At 40.9% G+C, this 20,206-nt stretch overlaps 1 protein-coding gene across 2 annotated transcripts in view; it reads left to right on the top strand.

The window, feature by feature from the left end:
- The window catches only part of vaspb (vasodilator stimulated phosphoprotein b), a 181,782-nt gene that overhangs the window by 94,678 nt on the left and 66,898 nt on the right, over nt 1–20,206 (top strand). For both annotated transcript variants that reach the window (XM_039768099.1, XM_039768098.1), the window contains exon 2: nt 7,905–8,076. In XM_039768099.1, the coding sequence (XP_039624033.1) occupies nt 7,905–8,076 (172 nt within the window). The remainder of the gene's footprint in view (nt 1–7,904; nt 8,077–20,206) is intronic.

Raw genomic sequence — 20,206 nt, 5'->3', positions numbered from 1 at the left:
ACTCAGATCCTCATCTGCAGCTCGACTTTCTGTACCACACGTCAGACTCAGTGGTGCTCTGGGAGCTCGAGCGTCTCTCCTGGTGCTCCTCAACTCGGGAATTCTCTTCCCTCTCATATTTGTCAGCTCGATTCAATAAGACATTTTACAACTACTCTCAAACCTTATCTTTTCAAACTGTGAATTTTGCACTGTTACTGCCAGTTATCTTTGTCTTTCTTTGAACAGTGCAATCGATACACTCAATGACAAGAATGAACAATTTTATTGTATACAAATTGGCTTAATTTCGAAAACATTTCACTCATTCCTCTCTCTCTCTCTCTCTCACACATTCACACACACACACAATGTAGTTACTTAAATATATACAGGATAGGATCTAAAATCCTTGATACAGACCTGTTTCCGTGTGTTGCCACTTTAATTTGTGAGTATTCAGTCTGGCAATATGGTGCAGCCTTAGTTTGTGGAAGACAGACACAACTAAAGACATGAGCATGAAATGATGGTTGTCAATTTCAAACTGTTTCCTCGATGTGCTCCTTGAGAAAAAACACATCATCTGAACAAATCTCGGCCCAAACAAACTGATCGATCAAAGATACACTGACAGCTTTCCCTAATGTCGACTGTCAGATAACACGCTCCGCTACTTTGACCACCTTGACTGAACCCTCCAAAGGAATCATCAAACTTCCTTAGTTTTTTAATGTGAGCGAGTGGTAGCTTTGATCATATGATGCCGGTACAGCATCTGTTACCAAACTAACAAGGCACACATCACAGGACAGCTTTCTCAAAGTCCCGTCTAAGGGCTACCTGACCTCCCACTGCTTCCTGAGGTGGATTTCTTTGGGAAACCTTCAAAGTTTGAGAAATGTTAACAGCTAACAACAATCTACATAGTTAGTGACTAAATACGTTTAGCCAAAATGATGTTTGGAGGCTCACTTGAGCACATAAATGCATGGCTTTGCTAGCTTAGCCTGGCGTAGCTAAAGTTAAGATTATAAAAAGTATCTATCTATTGATCGATTGGCCAATTAATGGCCAAATATAACTAAAACAATTGTTCAGCCTTACCTATGAAATGTAATCTCCCGGGTCTCGGGTCTCGTCCGATGCGGGAGATGGACGTCTGAAGTGGAGCTCCGCTAGCAGTGGTGCTATTTTTCATATTTGCTTATTATTCTGAGATATCCTGTATTTATTCGACCCGAGAGGGACCGCTACAGTATATGTAAACACATATAAACATGGCCAACAAGAAGGAAAGAACGAAAGAATCAAGACTAAAGCTACATCAAGCTGCGATCAGCAAGCCCTAGCTTCGAGATACGGCCTGTCAGAGACAGACCTGGATCAGATGGGCGAAAGTACTCCTCGGGGGACCACGGTCCGCTACATCGTCGCCGGCTGAGAGCGAAAAGGGAGCGAAGGTGCGATCGTGAGTGCAGATGTGGATAGCTTCGGCCGATTGGAGAGGATTACCTGAAACTGGAAAAGGCCGGGAGGTCCGCGGCTTCAATTACGCGGGACTGGAGCAGCGGGGACACCGGCTTCAGCAGAGTCTGCTGCTTCATCTACGGCACAAGAAGGCACATTTGAGCTATCTGAACTGAAAGTGTTGCTAGCTGAGCTCACGCAAGATATAAAGGAAAGCGAGAAGGCTAATGATAAAGCAACGGCAAAGGCACTTGAGAGACTGAAACAGGAATTAAAACAGGAGATGAAACAGGCCAATGAATGTCTGCGACAGGAAATCCAACAGGCAAATGAAAGGCTGCGAGAGGAATTCCAACAGGCAAATGAAAGGCTGCGTCAAGAGGTCCAACTTGAACTTCGACAGGTGCTGGGCAAAATTGAAGAGCGCATTGAGAAAAACTTCGGCTAAACTGAGCACGCTTGCTGATCAATTGGAGCATCTTAGTGAGACATTCACGAATCGGATCGAAATAGCGAACATCTAGCTTCCAGTGCGAGGAAAGAGCAGTAAATGCCAGTTGAATGTAAAAACTTCGGAGAAAAACTTGGAGACAGACTGGCTGCTTTAGAAGATGGCAGTAGAAGGTATAATGTCAGAATTGAAGGCCTGCGGAGAATCGAGAAAGTTTAAACCCGGTGAAATTCGCAACTGAACTTTTTTCTAAAATAATCGGGGGCGACTTTAAAGCAGAATCTGAGATAGCAGCGCTTACGCGCTGCGATCAAACACCATCAGACCCGACCAAGATCTTTTATAGTTCGTTTTGAGCGATTATCATTTAAGTTAGAGGTGATGGAACTCCTCAGAAAAAAGGAAAATATTATATATGAAAATTGCCACATTCGCGTCTTCCCTGACTTCTCTCCAGCAACAGCTATTAAAGCGCAGCCTTCTATAATATTAAACAGCGCTACGGCAAGCCAATGTCAAATCGGCCTCCTGTATCCGGCAAAACTGAAAGTGGAATGGCAGGGTCATTTCTATGTTTTCGCTAGCAAGGAGGAGGCAGAAAATGAGTTAAGAAAGCTGATCCCGGGACTATTCTGATACATAATTGTGAGTCATGGCGGTAAATGATAAAGCTAGGATTAATAATCTACTGTCTGATCTATTTGTTTTAAAATACGGGTTTTTATCAGCATATATTCTCATATTCTTATTATTACTTACTTATTATTATTATTACTTACTTATTACTTATTATTACTTAGTATTACTAGGGCTAAATGTTTATGTTTTATTGTGCTTAATTACGTTTTCCTCCTCTTTTTTCTTTTCTAATTATTTCATGTGTACCCTAAATGAGACTGTTCAATATCATACCCTTGGTTTGCTGTTATTGCTATTACTGCATTAAGACTTGTTATGCTTGTTTTGGACACATCTTTAACACCATCACCTGGGTTTATTATCTGGGGATATCATCTTAATGCACTAAAATTGCTGAAGATTATATGTATGTGTATGTGTATGTATATATGTGTATATATGTGTGTATGTGTGTGTATATGTATATATATGTGTGTGTATATATATATATATATATGTGTATATATATATATATATATATGTGTATATATATATATATATATATATGTGTATATATATATATATATATATATATATATATATATTAAGTGCAAAATTTTTTCTTTTTTTTTTTTTTCCTCTTTTAAAGACTATATTGGTAACAGATATCTCTATCTTTTAACCTTAAAGCGCCACTGCATGGGGGCTTGATGTGCTTTGGACGTGCTCTGTCTCTGGGTATGTCAGAGGACTGGGACTGCATGAAGTGGGTTTTAGCCTCACCTGGGGAGGCAAAAAGGGAGGGTGGGGGTTAAGGGGGGAAGAGAAAGAGAGCAGGCTTGATCTATATCTAATCTATCATCTCAATCTTTATAATTATAACTATCAACGTAATAATAAGCTGCATGGCAACAACTCTTGGGGAATAGGAAATTAAGACCTAAACTATTTCACTTCCAGTTAAGACTATAAATGACATCAAAAACTCAGAATCAGTGTCTCCATGATGGGACAGTTAACTTCGTAAGCTGGAATGTTAAAGGCCTGAATCACGAATTAAAGAGAAAGAAAGTACTTTCTCACCTAACAGGTCTAAATGCTAAAATAGTATTTTTACAGGAAACCCACTTACTAAGTAAGGATCAGTTCCGCTGCAAAAGACTGGACTGGCCAAATGTTCCATTCTAGTTTTACAAAGAAAACTAGAGGGGTGGGAATTCTCATACATAGAACAGTACCATTTGTAGCATCAGATGTAGTATTGGATCCTGAAGGGAGATATGTGATGGTCATGGGAGACTTATCTAACTGTAAAATGATTTTGATAAATGTTTATGCACCTAATGTTGATGATAAGGAATTTATACAAAATTTATTTGCATCCATTCCCAATCTGAACACTCATAAACTTATAATGGCTGGGGACTTTAATTGTGTTCTAAATCCACTTTTAGATAAGACTTCCTCCACAGGGGAACGCAACTAACACCGCAAAGATAATTACAAAGTTTATAACTGATCACAACTTATCAGATCCCTGGAGGTTTTTAAACCCAAATTCAAGAACATATTCTTTCTACTCACCAGTACATCATTGCTACTCAAGGATTGATTACTTCTTTATAGATAATAACTTCTTGCCTAAGATTAAATCTTGTAAATACGATGCTATTGTTATTTCAGACCATGCTCCGATGATCTTGGAGCTGAAATTACTAAGCCCCATACACTCACCCCAGAGATGGCCTCAATCCGCTTCTATTAGCTGACGAGAATTGTACTGAATTTATATCCAAACAAATTGAATTCTTTCTAGAGACAAATACATCCCCTGAGATCTCTGCAGGAATACTCTGGGAAACTCTTAAGGCCTTCTTAAGAGGACAGATTATCTCATATCTTTCCCACAGAAATAAATCCGAAGCGAAGAAAGTAGCAGAGATAAAAAGCGAAATTACTAAAATAGATGAAGAACATGCCAGACTACCAAGCGAGACTCTACATAAGAGGAGGCAGGCTCTACATTCAGAATTAAACCTCTTGACAACTAAAGAAACCGAACAACTAATTTACAAATCCAGACATCATTATTATGAACATGGAGAGAAAGCTAATAAGCTTTTAGCAACAAATTCACAAGCAAGATGTACGCAACGCAATCTCGTAATTACTAACACGAATGGAGATAAAATCATCGAACACAAAAATATAATGTACACTTTTAGAGACTACTATAAATCCCTATATACTACTGAGTTTAAAGAAGACAATATACAATCTAATGCATTTCTGGATAAATTACAGATACCACAAATTGACGCTTTTAGTGTGGAGGAACTCGATAAACCTCTGTCATTATCAGAATTACTGGATGCTATAAAGTCACTCCAAGGTGGAAAAGCAGCAGGCCCTGACGGCTACCCTGCAGAGTTTTACAAGAAATTCTCCGCTCAGCTAGCTCCCTCCTATTAGCAACATTTACAGAAGCCAGAGATAACCAATCTCTTCCACAAACCTTTCGCCAAGCACTAATCACTGTCTTTCCAAAACAAAATAAGGACTTATTACAATGTGCATCATACAGACCAATTTCACTTCTGAATAACGACGTTAAAATACTCTCTAAAATCATAGCTAGAAGGATGGAGAAAGTGCTCCCCTCAGTAATATCACAAGACCAAACTGGATTTATTAGGGGCCGACACTTATCTTCAAATCTTGACGCCTGTTTAATGTAATATACTCACCAACTAAATCAAACACCCCAGAAATATTATTATCATTGGATGCAGAAAAGCATTCGACATGATTGAATGGAAATACCTTTTACTATTTTGGAGAAGTTTGGGTTTGGCCCAACATTTGTGCATGGATTAAATTACTGTATACTAACCCAGAAGCTTCAGTTTGCATCAATAACATTTGCTCAGACTACTTTAAACTAGAACGTGGCACAAGACAAGGATGCCCTTTGTCACCACTGCTGTTTGCAATTGCCATTGAACCACTGGCAATACATTGTCGAAATACTGATCAGATAAAGGGGATTAGCAGAGAAGGACTGGAACAGAAAATCTCATTATATGCAGATGACATGGTACTGTATATATCGGACCCAGAAAATTCTGTGCCTGCAGTCTTAGCAGCACTCACAGAATTTCAAAAGCTCTCTGGTCTCAGAATTAATCTGAATAAAAGTGTACTCTTTCCGTGAATTCAAGCATATAATATTAGATTAGACACCCTTCCTTTTATCATTGCAGAACAGTTTAAATACCTCGGGTAAACATCACAAGTAAACATAAAGCTCTTTATCAACAAAATTTCGTGTCTGCATGGAAAAAATTAAACAAGACTTGCATAGATGGTCAACCCTTCATCTCACACTAGCTGGAAGAATTAACACTGTTAAGATGAATATTCTTCCTAAGCTCCTTTTTATTTCAAAACATACCAATATACATTAATAAATCGTTCTTTAAGCAATTAGATTCAACAATAACCTCATTTATTTGGAATTCTAAACATCCACGCATCAAAAGAGCGACCCTACAAAGACAAAAGGCAGAAGGTGGCATGGCTCTACCTAACTTCCAGTTTTATTACTGGGCAAATATACAGTCGATAAGAACCTGGACACAAATAGAAGAACATACACAGGCATGGACCGCAATAGAAGTAAAATCCTGCAGTACTTCTTTGTATTCCTTGCTTGTGCTCCAATAAACACACGCTATCGGCAATACACTAATAACCCAATTGTGCTCCACTCACTTAGAATCTGGAACCAATGTAGAAAGCATTTTAAGACGGAGAAGCTTCTTTCTGTGGCACCCTGCAAAAGAACCACCTCTTTCAACCCTCACAAACATATGCAGTTTTAATATCTGGAAAAATTTGGAATTAACTTGCTTAGAGATCTTTATATAGACAACGTCTTTGCATCCTATGAACAATTACATTCCAAATTTAACATTCCAGCTACAAATTTCTTTCACTATCTTCAAATCAGGAACTTTGTTAAACAGAACCTTCCAGATTTTCCTCATCTTGCACCCTCATCCACGCTGGAAAAATTATTGCTCAATTTCAAGGAGTTAGACTCCATCTCTACAATATATAAAATCCTTTTACAATCCCTTCCTTTCAAAGATCCAAGAGGACACTGGGAAAATGACCTCTCAATTAATATATCAGAAAAGGAGTGGAAAGTAGCAATGCAGAGAATTCACTCAAGCTCCATATGCGCAAAGCATACAATTATACAACTCAAAATTATATATCGAGCACATCTGTCTCGACTAAAACTCTCCAAAATGTTTCCAGGGCATGATCCAACCTGCGAACGTTGCAACCAAGCCCCAGCCTCACTAGGTCACATGTTCTGGGCCTGCACCAAATTAACATTATTCTGGACAAAAATTTTAATTACCTCTCAGACAGTCTTGGACTCACAATCCCTCCTAACCCATTAACAGCTGTGTTTGGGGTTCTTCCAGAGGGTCTTAAAGTGGAGAAAGACAAACAAATTGTGATTGCATTCACTACACTGTTGGCACGCAGACTTATTCTGATAAACTGGAAGAACCCAAACTCTCCTCTTTAAGTCAGTGGGAAACTGATGTGTTATATTATTTAAAATTGGAAAAATCAAATACTCAGTTAGAGGATCTGTGCAGACTTTTTTCAAAACATGGCAGGATCTAATCAGTAATATTTTGAAATGAGTTTATAAAGCACAGAGAATTTGTTGATTTAGGTATTTTTAAAGCCTTAAATTTTACACCTTTGGCTTGCTCTCTCTCTCAAGGGTGGGGATCGATCTGTTCTTAGCATAATTTTTTTTTTGTAAAAACTTGATTGCTATGTATTGATTGTAATAAAATTAATAAAAAAAAAAAAAAAAAGAAATGTAATCTCCCGGGATCTGGTTTAGAGCGTACAGCGGTTTGTACAATCCCAAGCAGCACATACGTGAGGCATCTTTATCCATTACAGCAGTGCCACTCGCAATATGGCAGCAACGTTAGACGTTAAAGTGCGATTCTGCTGGTCATGCGGCGTCTAGTAATTCTATGTCTATGGTCAGAACAAGATGGAATTTTCCGTAATCGGTCTGCAGTGGAAAGTGAGAAAGGGTCAGTACACTCTGCCATCCCCTGGTCTGGTGTGGAATTGCCCTCATCCAGGCCCTTTAACTGCTTCCCATGCACACGTATGTGACAAAGTATTCTAAATTATGGAGGGTTGCTAGGAGAAGCTTACGCTAGAAGTACGATTTTGTGTTTGTGATGCAAGAATGAAAGTAAAACCTGTTCTGTTAACCATTTGTATCACTTGTACCGAGTTCTAACAAGTGTCTCTGCTTCTTCTTTTTCTACTTTAGTGAGAATAGCATCTGCCAGGCTCGTGCCACAGTTATGATCTACGATGACGCCAGCAAGAAGTGGATTCCGGCAGGCACCGGAGCCCAAGCTCTCAGCCGCGTGCATGTCTATCACAACACAGCTAACAACACCTTCAGAGTGGTGGGCCGCAAGATGCAACCTGACCAACAGGTAAGCAAGCCGAAGCCTGCGCATGCAGCGGGGTCCGAGGTTCGGTTCAGGCAGCTTCCTGAAGCGGGTGTGTGAATCTTAGCACAAGATCCTGCAATGTTAACAGAGGTGTTATAGCACATTTTATAAAGCTGTGGTTTTCAAATTGATGTGTTTTTAGCCCCTTAAATTGTTACAGTGGCATGCAAAAGTTGGGCCACCTTGTAAATATTGCAGAATTAGAAACCTTTTGCAAGGGCGAATGGACGAAAATATCCAAAAAAAAAAAAAAACTGAAAGACTCTTAGCTAGCAAACAAATACTCACCACAGGGGATCTTACTAAGTACTGATCATTTTTGGGGGTTGGCAAACTTTTGCTTCAGGCACTTGTCATTATTTTGGTATTTTATACCTGTGAATTATGGAAATTAATATTTTAAACAAGATTACATTTTAAAGAAGTGCGTCGTCTGTAACTTTATGCCTGCTGGTGATCAGCTCATCTTCTGCTCACTTAACTATTCACAAACGGACATTTTAAGGACGGGGGCCCAAACCTTTGCTTTCCACTGTATGTGAAAACTGTAGCTCATTTAGTTTTTCTTTAAAAGTTTCAATTTTGCTATTAATTACAGCCTCCTTCAATAGACGACGCATTATGCCAACCCTCGACTGAGTTATTTGTTCGTGGCATGCCATCAGCAATTATACCAGTTATAACCTAGCACATAATGTGTACATAATGCACATGTATGCGTCCCACTCTCTTGGACTCTCTCGCGATTTTGTCAGCGCGCATTTGTCGAAAACCAGTTAGCGGGTTTGTTGCCGCTTATTTGTCCGTTGCGGTTTTGTCGGGGCGCATATGTCTATCGCGCTTTTGTCAGTGAACCCAATAGATCCATTACACACAGAGTAATATATTTCAAGCGTTTATTTCTTATCATTTTGCTGATTATTAATGAAAATAAAAATGAATTCAGTATCTCAGTAAATTAGAATATTGCATAAGACCAATAAGAAAAATTACTTTTTAATACAGAAATGTTGGCCTACTTAAAAGTATGTCCAATGTACGCGCTCAATACTCGGTCAGGGCTCCTTCTGCATGAATTACTGCATCAGTGCGGCGTGGCATGGAGGCGATCAGCATGTGGCACTGCTGAGGTGTTATGGAAGGCCAGGATGCTTTGATAGTCGCCTTCAGCTCATCTGGATTGTTGGGTCTGGTGTCTCTCATCTTCCTCTTGACAATACCCCATAGATTCTCCGGGGGGTTTAGGTCAGGCAAGTTTGCTGCCCAATCAAGCACAATGATACCATGGTCATTAAACCACGTATTGGTACTTTTGGCAGTGCGGGCATTTGTATTATATGTTTGCATTATGCGCAAGTGGCTCCATCAGGCAGAATGCTATTGGCAGTCAGAAAAATGGGTGTGTCGGAGTCCCTAAATTTGACAGGCTCAGCAATTATTCACTTGTGTACGTTGACAGAGTCTAGCGAGCGCAATCAGCAAGTCTGACTTCCCAATTTGAAAGAGGAAGAAAAGAACTTTTCCCTTTGCATGTCCGCTTTGACGCTGAATTATCGGTGCAGACAGTCAAGAAGGAGTTTTGAATGTGAGGTTTGGCTTTAAAATGCATTCTGACAGCCATGCAGATGAAACCAAAATGAGCTGTGCCCTGTTTGCCAGCTGGGGTACCATTGAGGACAAATGCAATTTTTTTCAGCTTGTCCTTTATTGTGATGAAGCTATTGTCAGCACTAGCAGTGTAGGGGGATCTCATCTGAGCTGTTATTTGAACATATGGTGAATTCAGGAAGTGTTTTTTTTTTACTTTCTGTGCACTTTACTGTGTTGCTGATTGATTTTTAATAGATGAATTTGACATTTTTGCCCATCAGTCTAAACTCCGTCTCCCATAATAACAAAGAGAAAACATGATTTCAGAACAGCTTGTAAATATACACTGCTCACAAAAATTAAAGGAACACTTTTTTATTGGGCCTGGCATGAAATCAATTAAACCTGTCTGATAATGTTCTGGTTGGTTAAGCAGCTGAGGTCATTGTTAATCACTTTCAGCTATATTGGTGTTCATGGACTTAACGACAGGTGCACTAAAGTGGCAACAATTAGAAAACCCTCAAAACAGGACTGGTTTTACATGTGGAGGTCATTTCAAGTTTCTCCCTCTTGATCTTTTTTGGCTGGTTTTCCACTCGTGCTAGTTTTGGCTTGAGTAATTATCTCTGCTGGCAGTATGAGGCGATTCCTTAACCCTACACAAGTTGCACAGGTTGTCCAACTTCTCCAGGATGGCACATCCACACGTGCTGCAGCAAGAAGGTTTAATGTGTCTCCCAGCACAATCTCCAGAACATGGAGGAGATTTCAGGAGACTGGCTGTTATTCTCGGAGAGCTGGTCAGGGCCGTAGAAGGTCCTCAACCCATCAGCAGGACCGATACCTGCTCCTTTGTGCAAGGCGGAACAGGCTGAGCACTGCTCGTGCCCTACAGAATGACCTCCAGAGGGCCACTGGTGTGAATGTCTCTACCCAAACAATCAGGAACAGACTTCATGAAGATGGCCTGAGGGCCCGACGTCCTGTAGTGGGCCCTGTGCTCACTGCCCAGCACCGTGGAGCTCGACTGGCATTTGCTCAAGAACACCAGAATTGGCAAGTCCGCCACTGGCGCCCTGTACTTTTTACAGACGAGAGCAGGTTCACCCTGAGCAGCTGTGATAGACGTGAAGAGTCTGGAGAAGACAAGGAAAACGATATGCTGCCTGCAACGCGCTCAACATGACAGGTTTGGTGGTGGGTCAGTGATGGTCTGGGGAGGCATATTCATGGAGGGACGCACAGACATCTACTGCGTAGGAAATGGTGCTCTGACTGCCATAAGGTATCAAGATGAAATCCTTGAACCCATTGTCAGACCCTACACTGGTGCAGTAGGTCCTGGTTTCCTCCTAATGCACGACAATGCCCGGCCTCATGTGGCAAGAGTATGCAGGCAGTACCTGGAGGATGAAAGAATTGAAACAATTGAATGGCCTTCACGATCTCCTGACTTAAACCCAATAGAACATCTGTGGGACATTATGTTTCGGTCCATTAGCGCGCCAGGTTGCTCCTCAGACTGTACAACAGCTCAGGGATGCCCTCATACAGATCTGGGAGGAAATGCCACAAGACACCATCCGTCGTCTCATTAGGAGCATGCCCCGACGTTGTCAAGCATGCATACAAGCTCGTGGGGGCCACACAAGATACTGAAAAGCATTTTGAGTAGCGAAATTAAGTTTTGAAAAATGGACTAGCCTGCCACATCTTCATTTCACTCTGATTTTAGGGTGTCTACACAATTGAGCCCTCTGTAGGCAGAAAACTTTTATTTCCATTAAAGACTTGGCATCCTTTTGTTCCTAAGACATTGCCCTGTCGTTATTTGTATAGATATCCAACTTCATATTGAGATCTGATGTATCTAATGTGTTTCTTTAAAGTGTTCCTTTAATTTTTGTGAGCAGTGTATTATAAGTCAAAAACTGAAATCTCGTATTCAAACAAGTATTCAGCATCTTGTAGAAGCCTCTTTGGCAGCGATTACAGATTCAAGTCCTCTTGGCGGAAGTCTCTACAAGGTTTACACCCCCTGAATTTGGTCAGTGTATCCCATTCTTCCTATCGGATCCTCTCAAGCTCCTTTTAGATTGAATGGGAAGCATCTCCACACATGTTCAGTGGGGTTTAAGTCTGGGATTTGGCTGGGACACTCAAGGACGCCAAGAGACTTGTCCTGAAGCCACTCCAGCATTGTGTTGACTGTGTGCTTTGGGTCATTGTCATGCTTGATAGGTGAACTGCCACCTCAGTTTGAGGTCACATGTACTCTGGAGCAGGTTTTCTTCATGGACCTCTCTGGCTGTGCTCATTCTTCCCTCAGTACTGATCTGCCTCTCTGCATGTGCCATTGAGAAACACCATAACATAATGCTGCCACCGCCTTGCTTCATCATAGAGCTGTTAGTACTCAGGTGAGGAGCAGTGCATGGTCTACACCACATAGTTAAATTTTTGTATCATCAGACCAGAGACTTTTCTTCATGCTCTTAGAGTTGTTTATCCTGTCATATTCCTTTTACCCAGGAGTGGCTTCTTTCTAGCCTGCCTACCATAAATTCCTGAATGATGGAGTGCTTCAGAGATGGTCGTCCTTTCTCCAGGTTCTCCCATCTCAGCAGATGACTTCTGAAGCTCTGTCAGAGTGACCATTGGGTTCTGTGCTGTCTCCCTGATAGAGGCCCTTCTTCCCCAGTTACTCAGTTTGGCCGGACGGCCAATTCTAGTAAGAGTCCTGGTGGTTCCAAACGTCTTCCATTTCAAAATTATTGCGGCCGCTGTGCTTCTGGGAACACTTGTAGCTTTAGAAATGATTTTACCCCCTTGTCCTGATCCGGTGCCTCAGTACAATTTGATTGTGGAGGTCTGTGGAGTCTTCACAGCTTGGTTTGTGTCCTGACATGCAGTATGAATTGTGGGATCGATCAATTCGGTTTGGCACAGGTGGACTCCAATCAAGTTCTAGAAACATCTCAAGGATAAGTAAAGCAAACAAAAGGCACCGGAGCACAATCTGGACTGCCACAGCAAATCTTCTGAATAATTACTTGAATCAAAGATTTCAGTTTTTGATTTTTAATAAATACTAGGGGCCTCCTCCCCCTGCTCGCTTCTCTCGCCCTCCCCTGGGTTTGGTTTACCAGATATACAATTTAAAGAGATTGTTATTTTCATGGAAATTGTTACATATGCATTATTTTCACTTTTACTTTAAAACTTTTGGAAAAAACAATACTCGTCCTTTATTTCTGGCCCCGGGTGTGGTTAATCTCTTTCTCGCAGGACGTATAACTCAGTTTGCGTTTTTTGAGCTGAACACACACTAAGGAGAAGCATTTGGATCATCTGCTGGCTTGCTGCTGCTGGCATGCTGAATTTTCTGCTTGTCGCACTTTGCATCGATCGTTTAAAAGCCTGTACAGCAGCCGTCCTTTTGCCACTTTGCATCTCTGCTGCTCGCTTTGTAAAGGGGGGTGGGGGTTATGACCACACCCTAAGGAGATGCGTTCGGGTCATCTGCTGGCTTGCTACTGCTGGCGAGCTGCGTGTTCTGCTTGTCGTTGTTTTAAGAGCTGGGAGCACATGTCTGTCTGCCAAAAGCATTCCAACAACTGCTAGGTTAGATGTCCGTGAACTGGTTTAAAATTTTGTCTCACTGCCTTGTCTCGTGTGACGTTAAAGTGTCTCTTGCGGGACATCAGATTGTCTTCTGAGAAGATCACGTCTCGTCTCCCTAGTCTCCATCCCAAGATTTTTTTTTTTTTTTATAATAGAGAGATTAGGAGGCTCTGCCCCCTACTCGCTTTGCTTGCCAACCCCCAGGTGGGTGCTACGCGCTAGGCACTTCGTGGCTCTGCAGCTCGCATATGGAGAAGCGGATGTACAGTTTAATCCCCGTGACCCTGTAGTTAGGATATAGCGGGTTGAATAATGGATGGATGGATGGATGTTATTTTCATGAGAATTGTTACATACAGTATATGCATAATGGAACTAACTGTTTTACATTACAGCAAGTAATTAACCATATAAAAAATAGCAAAATTTAATAAATTGAGAGAAAATTGTTTCATGTTGTGTTAGAGGTATTCGTTGCGTTATACGATTTTGTTCTGTTTGGCTTTGAAATTAACACGCAAATACTTTTTAAACTTACACTTTTACTGTAAAACTTCAGTGAAAACAATATTTGGAATTAACTTTTCGTCAATATCGCATTGAATTTTGATTCCATGTTGGACTTACATTGTGAACAACACAACGTATAACTGCCTGTGAGTGAATATCATTTCTTTTTCTTTAATAAATAAACCAACTTTTTTGACTGTTTGGCCCTGTGATTTGTTAATTGTCATAGCAAAAGCTATTCTAACGGCAAGCTGTAAACGTTTTAATATGAATGGCATATCAAGATCTCCTTTGGTGTTATCCACGGAAGATGTACTACATTACCTTTCTTGTCGCCTGTTCAGATTTTACATGTTAGAATTGTTTGACAAATTTTGAATACAACTGATCTTATCCTATTGCATAGCCCATCACTCAGACATAAATTATGCAATAACATTATGATACATCCTTCTTTCAACAGTAATTAGTGCGGTGGAAGAATGGACAGTGTTAACGGCTGTAGATATTCTTCGTGATATTGGAAGTCGATGTTTTCATCTTCCACACGATCACCACCAACTGTCTCAGCATAGCCTGTTGATGCGCATTTAACCAATTTGCCGTGTAATTGATCGACAATTTTCGCGTTAATTCGTTTGACTTCATTGTTTCTCTGTGCTAGGATTGCTCGTCTACTCATTTCGTCTGTTGATAACTCTTCGGGATGAAATCCTTCAATAAGATTTGGACATAATACGTCTTCTTTTATTGGGAACTTAAAAGTGATGAAAACTTGAAAATTTATAAGAGTGGAGAGCTCAGGAACTGTGTCTGACAGAATCATTCACACGAATGAGACGTTAGAGGACCGTGGGCTTGGGCCGTTAAACCTGAAACGGTTGAGAGGAGGGCGGGACTTGAAAAAGTCTCTTGGCAATAGTCTCGTCTCAAGATTTTATTTTGTAATAGAGAGATGTAAATTTTTCTGAAAATATGTTGTCACTGTGTCATTATGATTTATCAAGTGTAGATTGATGGGCAGCAAGAGAAAATGTGTCCATTTAAAATGAAATCTACAACACAATGAAGTGCACAGAAAGGGGCCTGAATACTTTCTATATAATGTAGGAAAATAAATGAATGCTTGGCACAGAGTACAAGTCTTGATTTTGAAAATGTAGGGAAATTCCACACCTACACCCTGAAAATGTTTGTCCTCTTATCTGTTTTCAGTTATTGAAGCATGCAGAGCAGTCCATTTTACACTAACGATTTGCAGATTGCTGAGTCTCCAAACCTGGCGTCCAGCATAATTTCTCACAAACAAAAATGTCACTTCTAAACAAACAAAATGGAGGAGGGCAGAAAAGTTTAACTTATTAAGATAGTTTGTGCATTAGGTTTTGGTGAAAAGTCGAAAAGAAAAAACTGTAGATGAAGCCATGCTGGGAAGATGGGATCCAAATCAGTTTTCTCCCTTCTCGTACGAGTTCTTCCATTTGTCCCTCATAGGCTATCACTCCTTCACATATGACATCAAGATGCATTGAATATAACAAAAAACTAGTGCCACCTCATACTACAGGATTTGGAGTCATAAATGTCAAGCATTGATAATAATTTAGGCAGACAGTGGGCCTTTGGATTTTGGATTATGGCTCAAATCCCACTGCTGACACCAAGTGTGACATTGAGTAAGTCACTTCACCAGCCTGTGTTCCAATTGACAAAAAACAAAATAAAAGTTGTGTTTCAAATGTTGTAATTCACCTTGGATAAAGGCGTCCACCAAATAAGCAAAGTAATAATATTGGTTTAGCTCTGACTACATTGTGGAGGTTAAATTGGGCATGACGTACCGTGCATTGCAGGATAATCTGGGAAGGAATTGTGTAATCCCATGAAAATTGGACATGTTTTGTGAATGTTCGAATGGTTGAATGTGGTCCAAAATCAGGCTGGCATGTGGGGATGGAGTCCCAAATATTATATACAGCGAGTACCAAGAATAAAGAGGGAGTAAGTAAAGGAGAAATTGAAAAGAATTACCGTATATGCTCATGGATAAATTCTCCAGCGGATAAGTCGTGACTTGCTTTTACAGTATAATTTCTGGTATTTTATAATGATGGTTGTATAAGTCGAATGCGGAAAACTCACGCTATTGGTCTAAGAGATTTGATATGCTAAAGCCCACCTGTGAGAGTAGCCATGGAGCACACTGCCTTTTTTTTTCTATGTATTGAGCCTACATGACCATATGGTAATACCTGAACTATTCCGAAGTGACGTTTGCACTGATTTGTGTTTTTTGTATCTCACACCCTCATACACCTTTATCATAAGAGCATCCCTTATCTATGATGGAGCGTTCGATCAGAAGAAAATATGAAGCTGGTTTCAAATTAAGTCATTGAAGTAGCAAAAGAAATTGATAACTGCGCTGCTGCAGCAAAATTCGAATTAAGGTTAAAGGTCAGATTTTTAAGACCATGGTTAAGTCCAGCAACAATTTACGGAGAGTTAAAGGGAGTGCAGGAGACGCTGTTAGAATGTGGCAGAACTGGGAATGTTGAGATGGATGTGTGGAGTTACAAAAAAGGACAGAATAAGAAATGAGACGATCAGAGGTTCAACAGAAATGGGAGAGAAATCTAAAAGTACAGGAAAGTAAGTAGTATGGACGTGTGATGAGGAGAGACAATGAAGAAGTGGGCAAAAGAGTGATGGGAATGGAAGTACCAGGGGTAGAGAAAAAGTGGAGGTGGATGAATAAAGTAAAAGAAGATCTGAAGGCAAAGGGCTTGACTGGCGAGGAAATGCAGGACTGAGCTGCGTGGAGAAGGTTGATCAAACACATCGACATCACACAGAAGTGGGAAAAGACAAAGAGGAAGAAGGATAAGTAATGACCTCCTGCTGCGTGTGGTGGTGGATCAACAGCACCAGGAAATATTTACAAATGCTCATTTACACCAATTTCTGATGTCAGGCATCTTCAATGCAAACTTATTGCCCTTCTTGCTTACCTTACTAAAGGCGTATTCTCCGTGTCTCCACAGAAGGTCGTTCATTTTATTATTTTAATTGATTGGCTGTGCAGTTTTCACATTTCCGCAGCTCCCAGTTCTGTCGAGGGGTTCATAAGTTAAGACTGTCCATCTGGGTGGCCACAGTGGCTGCAGAGTGTATGTTTATTTCTTAATTAAAAGCCAAAGCTCTCTGCTAATGGAAAGTGGTGTTTGTTTATGCCGCTCTTGGAAAATGAAAGATGTCCTCCCATTTAGAGAACAAGCCTAATACAGTTTTAGGGTCGTGGGGAGCTGGAGGTCTGCGGTGCGGCCGGAAATGATCATGGATGGAATGCCGGTCCATCGCGGTAAAAGAATGCTTTAACAAATTTGTTATTTTTGCACATTGCATTGCCTGATTTCCTGTTATGATAAAATGTTTAAGATAAAATGCTGGACTAAATACCAAACAAGTCGGATGAGTTTAAGCAAATAATCAAAACCGTAAATGGATGAGCAGTCCACCTCCGACCCAAAGTCTGCATTATGAGAAATTAAATGGAAGAAGTAATGGGATGGCCGTGTCCATCAGAGGAAGAGGAGGCACATGACGCTCGGGAGAGAGCAGAAGAAATGTTAGGGTAGCAGCACTGACCACCGGCCAGCTGGACAGCCATTTTTCAGTGCTTCAGCCAGAACACCCGTTGGTCCAAACCGCAGTGAGCTCACGAAAGGTTCAGCTCAGAAGACAGGAACTCCAAACACTGCCAGTGTGCAGATTTCCAACATGAGGCTGTCAAAGCTTTCAGTGCCAGTGATGTTATGCAAGGAAGAATTTCAGGGTGCTCTGTGCACGTGACCATACAGGTGCATCTCAATAAATTAGAATATCATCGAAAAGTCAATTGATTTCAGGAATTCAATTCAAAAAGTGAAACTCTTATATAGATTCATCACACACAGTGATATATTTCAAGCATTTATTTCTTCTCATTTTGCTGATTATGGCTTATAGCTAATGAAAACCCAACATTCAGTATCTCAGAAAATTAGAAGTTTGAGAAAAAGTTCTGCTCACCTTTATAACTCACTGGCGAGGCCTCATCTGGAGTACTGGGTGCAGGTTTGGTCTCAAGGCCACAAAAAGGGCATAACAGCACTAGAGAAGGTCCAGAGAAGAGCGACTAGGCTGATTCAGGGCTACAGGGGATGAGTTAGGAGGAAAGATTTAAAAGAGCTGAGCCTTAAGGAGAAGAAGAGGAGACCTGACAGAAGTGTTTAAAATTATGAAGTGAATTAGTCCAATGGATCGAGACTCTGACTTTAAAATGAGGTCATCAAGAACATGTGGACACAGTTGGAAACTTGTGAAGGGTAAATTTCACACAAACATTAGGAAGTTTTTCTTGACACAGAGAACCACAGACAGTAAGTGATGAGGTAGTGTGGTAGACTTTAGAAACTTTCAAAACTCGATTTTATATATATATATATATATATATATATATATATATATATATATATATATATATATATATATATATTTTTTTAGAAGAGTTTAGACAATGGGGCTGCTGAGCTTTGTTGGTTGGTTATTGTCCAGATTGTTCTAATGTTTTTTGGCCTGAAGTGGGCACTCCTGCTCCTGAACACCTGGCAGAGACAGCCACAGGCACAAGTTTTCCACAGCACAGAAGTTTTTTATTCTGTGGGAAACGTTTCCCATCAGCAAGCACCGTACAAAGCACATAGCACATTGTCTTATTTTCTTTTCCTCATCTCTCTCTCTCTCCACCTCCTCCTTACCTAATGTAATTCTACTCACTGCTGATGATAGCAGTTGGTGCTGATGTGTTGCATGTTGGGTAGCTCATGCAAGTCAGAAATCCACTGGATTCTCTACATATAATGATCTACTGGATTTCCTTCTGGCCAATCAGTAGCATCTCCAAACTGGTGTCAGGGTTACCCCGATTCTTTTGGCTAGGGGGACACCAATCCCGGACTTCTTCACTTAAGATGGGATGGAAAGTGTCTATAAACTGCCACCTTCCAGTCTCTTGCCAGATGTTCTATGGGAATTGAGTCTGGGCTTTAGCTAGACCACTCAAGGACACTTGGAGACTTGTCTCCGGACCACTCCAGTGTTGTCTGTGATGTATATTGCAGGTCTTTGTCATGCTGAACATTAGACCGTCTCCCAAATATGGAGCAGGCTTTCTTCAAGGACCTCTCAAGACTGCAGTAATCCTTCTATCAATTCTGACCAGACTGCCTGTGCTTGCCACTGAGAAACACCCCCATAGCTTGATGCTGCCACCTCCATGCTTCACCGTAGGGATGGCAGTAGGCAGGTGATGAGCAGTGACCGGTCCTCACCAGACAGAATGTTGGAAGCTCTGTCTGCAGAGTTCAGTTTTGGTATAATTAGACCAGAAAATCCTTTTCCTCATGCTCTCAAGAGTCCTTTCAACTGCTTCATACCTAAAGAGTGGCTTCCATGTATTCATCCTACAACAAACACCTGATTGATGGAGTGCTGCTGAGATGGTTGCCCCTTAAATGGATTCTCCCATCTCAGCAGAGGATTTTCTGAAGCTCTGTTAGAGTGACTATTGAGTTGTTGGTTACCTCCCTGACCAAGGCATGCCCTTCTTACTTAGTTACTCAGCCTGGCCAAATGAACTCTAGTAGGGGTCCTGGTGGTTCCAGAGTTCTTCTATTTCTTAATGATTGAGGACACTGTACACTTGGAAACCCTCAAAGCACTAGAAATGGTTTTATCCCCTTGTCCCCGATCTCTGCCTCACCATCATTTGATCGCAGAGGTCTGTAGAGAGTTTCTTGGACTTCACGGCTTGGTTTTTGTCATGAAATGCAGTGTGAATTGTGGGTCTTCTCTACACAGGCGTCTGCCTTTTTTAAATTATATCATGTTAGTTCAGCTTGCCGCCAATAAAGTTCTAGAAACATCTCAAGGAGAGAATTAAAGCAGATGGGAGGCAGATGACCACAAGTTGGGAGTGCCACAGCAAAAGGTCTGAGTACTTCTAGGAATAAGAGATTTCATTTGTAGATTTTTAATAAATGTGCATACTTTTTCTATAAGCACTTTGTACATTATGGGTTTCAGAGTGTAGATTTATTATGGGCAGATTTAGCCATTTAACATTAAATGTACAACATGATAAATTATGCAGAAAGTGAAGGGGTCTGAATACTTTTTTGAGTTCACTGCATGTTAGGAGACGGATGACTTTTTCCACCCTGTGACCCCTGGATTGGATTAATCCGTTTTGAAAGTGGCAGGCCTATTTGATTCATTCATGTCTCGCACACCCACCTCGAGTCAGCATCCAAAATGCAGCGTGCACTTCAGTTTTCTTTTTCCG

This window comes from Polypterus senegalus, chromosome 11 (assembly GCF_016835505.1).
Source record: "Polypterus senegalus isolate Bchr_013 chromosome 11, ASM1683550v1, whole genome shotgun sequence".
Taxonomy (NCBI): Eukaryota; Metazoa; Chordata; class Cladistia; order Polypteriformes; family Polypteridae; genus Polypterus; species Polypterus senegalus.
Note: the sequence above shows the minus strand (reverse complement) of the source record. Positions and strands in the feature narration are given on the sequence as shown.